Raw genomic sequence first — 8,121 nt, 5'->3', positions numbered from 1 at the left:
GCAGTCCAGCTGATAAGCAGAGGGCCTGCTTTGCATTGTGGTTATTAGTACTACTGCTCTGTATCATTCTATACCCTCCCTTGGAGTCCATACTATACATAGTATCTCAGGGTTGCCAAGGTGTGGGTCCATGCAGGGCTGCAGTTGATTTCGAAAATACTGCAGGCAGCAGTGTGGCATAATGGTAAAGAGCAGGGCTCATAACTGAAAGTTTGCTGGTTTGATTCCCTGCTGGGGCACTGCTGTTGTAACCTTGGGCAAATAAGTATAACTGCCTGTTGCTTCAATAAATCTCCAACTGTATAAATGCATAAAATTGTGGATAAAAACCTGTGTAAGTTGCTCTAGATAACAACGTCTGCTAAATAACAGAAATATAATTTTCCTTCAGCTGAAATGTCATTCATGCAATGCCAGCTGAAAATTAAACGCATGCCAGTTCATAATAGTGATAGTAGTGAACTTATCTCAGTTATTCTACTGATTTGCCTATCATCACTGACAGGTTTAGTGAGAGATACTCAGACCGTTTGCAAGTGCAGACCATCACTAAACCATCACACATACTGTTACACCCATATAAAGAGTCAAACTGACATTGTACAGTAACTGTCTTTTATTGGCCCATAAGTATATAATATCATATTTAATAGGATACATGTAAAACATATAAAAAAGACATTATTCAGTAAGCGCTACATCTTCATAATAAATAAAGTCATGAAAACTTTGCTGAGTCACTTGATAACAAGACAAAAAGTAGAAGGAGGAACATTGTCACAGATGCCTTTACACTCTGCCACTTTAAAAAGAAACTTAGTCTAAAAAAGCACAGAGTACTAAGGAAAATAATGATTCATCTCCACACGATGCATGTATCTGCAACTCTGCCATTGTCAATTGAAAGGGACAACATGTCTCGTCAGCAAAAGGCCATGACCTCACCAACTTATAGCCTTAGTCTGGTGAATTTGTCAGTCAGTTGCTTATGAGTAGTTTTAGTATCATTCTCAACTTTTCTGTAAGACTTCCATTTCCATTTCCACACATCCTCACAGCTTATCATTTTACAAAGCGCATATAAGCCCTGAAGACATTCTGAGAAACAGGCAGCTGTTTGCCTGCAGATCACAATGGCCAGGAGTAGTCTCCTATTCCAACGCACAAACTCTATAGCCAAACCTACACCCTGCCTCACCCTTTACCCAAATCGTTATCATCACGGAACACCTCCCACCTGCATGCTTCTAACCTCACAGCTCGACAAGGCTACATCCACAGTCTTTACCACCAGGGGGCACCAAACCCTCTCATTCGTTTCAGAAAACTCAACAACCAGACACATTCTCAATGCGTTGCAGCACCTGTGGCTCTCACTGTAAAGTGCTTGTTCTACGAGAAAGTACAAACCAGGAAAAGCATTTGATTTGGTGTATCAATGATTTAAGAATCTGCGTCATTCACTGGCATTCACACTCTTTTGGTCCAGGTCCAATTGCTTTTCCAAGGTGTTCATTTTCAGATAAACACATATTATTGTCCTGTAAACCTCCAAATGGGTTTCCAGATATAAAGAAATACATTCAATTTTATATATAGAGATTTGCCTTGGAGCCCCTGAAGGGACAATGCAGACCATGGATAGCCATGTTTATTCTTACTATAGATAGATGGAGCCATTCTGCAAGTGCAGTCACAGCCAAACAGTTACCTAGAGCTAAACATCTGACTGTTGATAGGTTTTGTACATTCCTGAGGAGCACTATCGTAGTGTTTACAGTACAACAGCACAAAACCAAAGCCCTTGTATCACATTGGCCATACCATCAACTCCAGGGGAACACGCACATGTTGTATTCATTGGCCTCACTACTCCGACTGAGAAGCAACTGACACCGAGCACAGACCATGGCCTTGTTCTGCCTCAGCAGTAATCAGAGGGCCCAACGATATTACAGGCAAATGAGACACTGTGAGGGATAACAGCTTACAGAGCATTACAGAGACCATCCAGATATAGAATTTTCATAGTGCTTTCTAAGCAAACCAACACAGGTAAGTCCAGACATGGTAGGGTGCTTCTCAGAGGCCTCTGTATTGTTTCAGGTTGACACATGCCAGAAGCTCCTACTGTATCCTTACTACTGGGATTGAGGGAAACCCTTAGTGGCAAAGCCGTGATGTCCAGTCCATGTTGTCAACTGCAGCTGCAGCAAAAGCGCTATGAAGTGATGCATTCTCACCAGTCTTTACACACTCCTCAATACACACAAAACCAATGTGGAGCTCAATGCACACAAACAACAGCTCAGATCCAAATTATTATACATGTTTGTGCACAGGCTGCCAGAGATACTGTGTCATCATTGCATGGCAGTCTCACGCTTGCCAAATGCTGACCAATGGCGTAGGTAGCCCTGTAGGTAGGTAGCTGTGCGTGACAAGTGTTTAGTAAATTAGGCTTCAGGAAAATTACAATAATAATAAAATCAAAGTAGATATTCATGTACAAATTCAGCACAGAAATTCTCTCATTGAGTCAGAGTGTAAGAACTCAGCTTCATAACTGTACATGACAATAAGTCTGGACTGAAATCAGAGCAACAAAAAAAATACAATTCAATAAATACCAAATCATCAAATGTCAATCAGATTTTTCTCCAGCAATGTACTTTTTTAATGGGATTAAAAAATTATTCTAGGATGTCAATGAAAGATGAAAATTGTTTGTCTGGTATTTACCCAGTTACCCACTGATACATTATGAATGATATCCTGATGGGTTGTGAGGCTTAGAACATCCACGTTACGTTACATCAACATTGTGTTCACGGAATATCACAGCTAACTGGCAGCAGTGACCTTCCCATGCATGGCTAAAATCTGACCATAGAAAAACGCCATGCCCTCAGCGAGTCCATTTAAAAAGTAGCCTCTCTTTTTTGTAAGAAGACAGTGAAGGAACACGAGTCTTTCTCTCATGTTCGATTTGTGCCAGCATGAACCTCTTCTCTTCACTGTCTGACGTGTCCAGAGCATTATAGCATTTGATGAGCAGCCCACACCTGACCACTTTCTTGCATACAGGTCAAGCACAGTGACCACATTAGAGAAAACGACAGAAATGGTGACATGAACAGGTGTGCAGTAATGTTAAGAATTTCATTCAGAAAACCCTGATGTATTCAGTGTGATGACTGGTTTGAATAGTAAGCAATGGACTGCTCATCTCAATAATACAACACTCACAAATGCAATGGACACAGGCCCTAGAACAGGAAAGGTGAAACCATGGTGATATGGCAAATTGATAAACGAAGTTGAGAACCATCATAATGTGCTAAAACCCTGTAAGGCAATTAAAAGGCTTGGCATCAGATATACTGGGTATTATGGGCAAGACATAAAAATAAAGTAACCAAACTGATGTTAACTCAGTCACCTCTCACACCTCACATCAGTCTCTGTTTCATAAAGTTAATTTTTAGGCAACAAAAAACAAAAAGCCTTCGTCTTTCATTGAAAAAAGAAAGGTTTCAAACAAGTTTTGGTCTCATTTACACCTGTGTAAATGTTGAGTCAAATCTCGATCACAATGTCCGGCTCTGATACTTCTGACTTCCCAGAATCCTCCTCTCCTGTCTCAGAATCAGGAGGCCCCATATCCTCCTGCTCCAGTGTCACTCCCACCTTGGCTGGGTCGACAATGGTACATCCTACCTTCAGGGCCTCCATGATTGGCTGAACTTCCACATCTTCTGCCACCTCATTGGTTGGGGACTGGAAGCCACTGTCGTCGTCATGATGGACAGACATCTCAGCAGGCTGTGCTGACTCATCCACCTCGCTCAGACCAGCCGCCGCGCCCTCTCCCTCTCCCTCTCCCCCTCCCCTCAGGAGTGTCCCGTTGGTCAGGTGGGCAGCATCCTCTGGTGAGGCGGGGACGATCACCTCCACTTTGGGGGTGATCAGGTGGCGGATCTCGTTCACGCTGTCTGGGGAGGCGGGGCCGTCCGAGTCGCTTTCCTGCCCCTCCTCTGCCTCCTCTGGGATCCCCTCCACCCCCGGCACATCCAGGCAGGACGCGTGGAGCAGCGGGGGCATCTCGTCCAGCTGGATCATGGACACCACCTGCCTGCGCCTCTTCAGCGGCTCGCCGCTGTCCTCGCCCCTGTACTGCCCTGCCCAGTCGATGGTGGGGTTCTCTCCCAGCAGGTGCAGGTTGGGGTCGCTGCTGTTCAGCACCATGCTGTCTCGGTACAGGTTGTGTCTCCTCTGGACTGCTGCCTCCTTCACGGCTGCACACAGAGAGGGGTCAGGTTATCTGTACAGGGAGAACTACACGCAGTGGCAGGCACTGACAGACACAATAAAGAGCAGGTTCCCCTCCTAACTGCACCTTCAGGTTATATGCTGAAGCTCCACCCAAATATGCAAAGGAGGGGGGCTATAATTTATAATGGAACAAATTAGAATAGAATAAAACAATAGAACAGTCTTGAACAGAGCAGAACATTCCTCAAAGTGAACATTCAGAGATGATGTTTAGAAACAGCAGTAGACAATAAACAGTATACTTGAAACATACTGTTCAATGACTACAAACTCAATTTTCACAGTACTTTGTTGATAAAGTTTATCTAAAGTACGTTAGAAAGAAGCTGGCAGGTCAGCAGCTCTAACAAAATGGAAGGAATCCATTTACTGGCGTGGCAATAGCTTTTCCAATACATAGCTGTCTTACTGTAAGCGGGTTGGTGCACTAAGTGAAATTTTCACCAGTCCACTTCCACTCAGTGCATTCACCTGATGCTAATAAAGCCTGGAATGGCTCTGACTTCTATGCACTGGGCCTGCAATTTCCAAACCTGTTTTATGCATGTGCACACACTTGACACTGAAGCAGTATGTTTCATGATCTGCCCTGCTCACCCATGGTGATATCCTTCATGACGGACTGCAGCACCACCTCCTCAAAGACATTCTCCACCAGGATGAAGCGGGAGAAGTCCTCAAAGATAAGCTCTCTGAAGCGAGGCAGATCCTATAAGGAAGGAAGGAAGGAAAGAAGGAATGGAAACCAATGTGGGAGCATGGCTTATAAACACTGGCAAATAAGCAGGCAGGGCAGAGCCAGTGAGATGAAGACTGGACCAGAAATCCTGACCTGTGTGAATGACTTCCTTCCAACTGTGTTGGAAAAGAATAATTTTTTGAGCATCCATAACTTCAAGGCAACCACATGGACGATGTCCATGCATCCTTACATCACTACATCATCTGTTGTTACTGACATCCATTTTCAGATTAAACTACCTCATTATTCTCTTCTCCTGTCACTCTAATAAAGGAAGCAGTGATATAACAGCTAGGTGGTGAGGGCAACACCCTTAACATCTTGACTGTTGTGACCTAGTGCCAAGGTTTGCTGGTGTTTTTTTTCAAAATGCAAGAGGATGTGTATTTGAAAGTGATGTTTGAGGGCAATATTCAAATGGGTTTCCTCAGGCCTAAATAGAGAGACTTGGCAAGTGGGTTAAAGAGAGGTCAGAGCGAGAGTCTCACCACTGCACAGGAAGGAGAGAGCTGCTTCAGCATGTAGGGGATGAGGATCTGAAGCAGAGCTTCTCTGAAAAACTTCTTGCGTACCGTGCTGCTGTCATAGTCAAATTTCTGCAGAGAGATAAATTATAAAACGATAAATCACGCAGGCATGAGACTGAGGGTACAAGCTTAGTATATTTTTCTGAACAATACATGAGGAATGGTGAAGCATAAAAAGAGCAAAAAGAAGAAAATTCAATAAAGGAAGTCACATAGCAGCTTTTATATCTAAAGTGGTGAATGGACAAAAAAAAAAAAAAGTGAAACTTATGGGTGGTGAGTTGCATCACAGTGTGCTGCTATACCTTGTGCTTGGAGCCCAAGTGGAGAGGACAATGTAAATGTAATGTAAAGTATAATTCAAAGAAAGTTTGATTAATAACAAGAAAAACATGAGAAGGGACTAAAGGAGGAGAACAACTTTGCTGGAAAAAATTGTGAGTCTATGACATCTGCCACTTTTAAAGTTCTCTCAAACACAAATTGTGAACTACCAAATTGTTTAGCCCAGGTGCAAAAGTTATTGTAAAAAGAACTGGTTGATTCACTACTGGTGCTGTTTTTTTCTGAGAGCTCGACAGAGATCCTGTTGTAATCCTTGTGAGGAAAAAAAGTAAAAACACCTCATATTATGAACTCAGCCTTTATTTTGACAAAAGTGCATTCTTCTCATAATGGCTTTTATTCAGACATGGCTACACTGAGCAGCCTGGGAACCTCCACAATGCACCTACTCTACCAATTAACTAACTCCAGGCCCCTAATTGCTGAACTATAATCAGTTTTGCTGTTTATCTTATAGTGGGTTAAGGCAGGGAAATCTGACCCTAGATCAACTAGAGATTAACTACCTCGTGTCACCCCCACCCCCGCTCCCCTCCTGTCCTCTGACCAGTCCCCATCCTGTACCAGACTCAAGACAGTATCCCACTTCCCGTCAAAGCCCCACTTCCTGTGTCAGAGTTCAGCTTCCTGTTCCTTCACCTTGATGACCCTGTCCTGGCAGCGCTGGATGCTCTTGCACAGGTGCTCCGCTCCCTGGCCTTCGAGGTTCTGGTGCAGGAGCTGCTCGAACGTGTACACGGCGTCGTCCATTTGCTTCGGTCCCACAGACCAGCACAGCGGCAGGAGCAATTAGCCAAAGACAAGGAGAGAAAACAGACTGTGATCATTCCCATACAGTCTGAATTTAAGAGCTCGCATCAAGAGTATGGCTCACGTCAATATCCAACTCATTTAGCGCTAGCAGTCAATGAGAGCGTTTCATTTTTCATTTCAGTCATTTGAATGCGGAATCAGATCCCGCCACAAGAGGGTGCTGTCACCTCAGCTACAAGTAACAAATTCAGCAGATATTTTTACACTCTGTGGTTTACAAACCAAGCCAAACCAGACACACACGCCAACAGACACATTGATACAAACAACACACAGCATAAAAACATGCATATATTTACATTTTGTCGCATAGCAACTCTTATCCAGACCAGCGCAAAGGATGAGTACATTTAACATTACATTTAAATTTTTAACATCCAGCAGATGTGTCCCAGAGTGACATAGCAGATGTCAGTATATAACTTTAGATTTACATTGTTGACATCTTATACAGAGTGACTCCAGCAGTCAAACACAAAGGGCATCCGCTAAATCAATGCAAAATGTTACACACACAAGGATACCACCATCCACACACGAACAAGAGCAAGTATAAAACACACAAGGATGAGATCACACATTCAAACCTGGCCTAACATGTGAGTGCAACACAATATACCTGACAGGTGTGCACCATTCCAACCAAATACCTAACATAAATGCACCCACACACACACACACACACACACACACACAGGCATGTATGCACATGCATTCACATACAACAAGCACTGAGACATTCTCATTTACCCATGAGCCCCTGCCTGTCATTGTATCATTGGTTCTACTGAGTGGCCCTGGGTGAATAGTTCCAGTGAACAGTACTGGGATCTGGTCATTAGGCCACTCAATGGTACTGATCGTTAGGCCTGGTGAATGGTACTGGTGACTAGATCTGTTAGGTAGACCTGCCTTAAGGTGAGAGGCTCATTAAAGTCCCACTGAGTATTACCATGCACTTGTCCTTTCCCCTCTCTCCACACCTGGAGCCCATTGCAGGAAGCAAGTTAACCAATTAAAACCAACCGCAGACATGCATCGCTGAGCACCCCGAGGGCGCTAACCCTCTGACCACAACAAGAGCATCTACTGCTGTGATTTCCGGCTTTGACACCACGAAACAGATCTGACAACCACAACACAGGCACATCCTCTGACAAACTGCAGGGCTTGGGAAGAAGTCACACATGAGGAAACAAAGAGAGCTTTTACTGAAACAGACTGAAACTAGGATACACATATTCTCCTTCTGAGACAAGTCTGAGAGGTCCATTTTACAATGAAAAAATGTTTGTGAGGCATCACATGCCTTCCACACAAAGGGATCATTTTTAAACAAGGTTTTAAGATGCAAAATGC

The 8,121-nt window shown here is 43.7% G+C and overlaps 1 protein-coding gene across 1 annotated transcript in view; it reads right to left on the bottom strand.

Annotated features, from left to right (window-relative positions):
• Positions 1–3,454: 3,454 nt before the first annotated feature.
• The window catches only part of niban2a (niban apoptosis regulator 2a), a 41,473-nt gene continuing 36,806 nt past the window's right edge, over positions 3,455–8,121 (bottom strand). The window contains exons 11-14 of the mRNA XM_036529192.1: positions 6,589–6,702; positions 5,566–5,673; positions 4,933–5,044; positions 3,455–4,298 (exon numbers count right to left, since the gene is read on the bottom strand). Of these exons, the coding sequence (XP_036385085.1) occupies positions 3,580–4,298; positions 4,933–5,044; positions 5,566–5,673; positions 6,589–6,702 (1,053 nt within the window). The 3' untranslated portion in view covers positions 3,455–3,579. The remainder of the gene's footprint in view (positions 4,299–4,932; positions 5,045–5,565; positions 5,674–6,588; positions 6,703–8,121) is intronic.

Source organism: Megalops cyprinoides, chromosome 5, assembly GCF_013368585.1.
Source record: "Megalops cyprinoides isolate fMegCyp1 chromosome 5, fMegCyp1.pri, whole genome shotgun sequence".
NCBI lineage: Eukaryota > Metazoa > Chordata > Actinopteri > Elopiformes > Megalopidae > Megalops > Megalops cyprinoides.
This window is presented reverse-complemented; position numbering and strand designations above follow the sequence as displayed.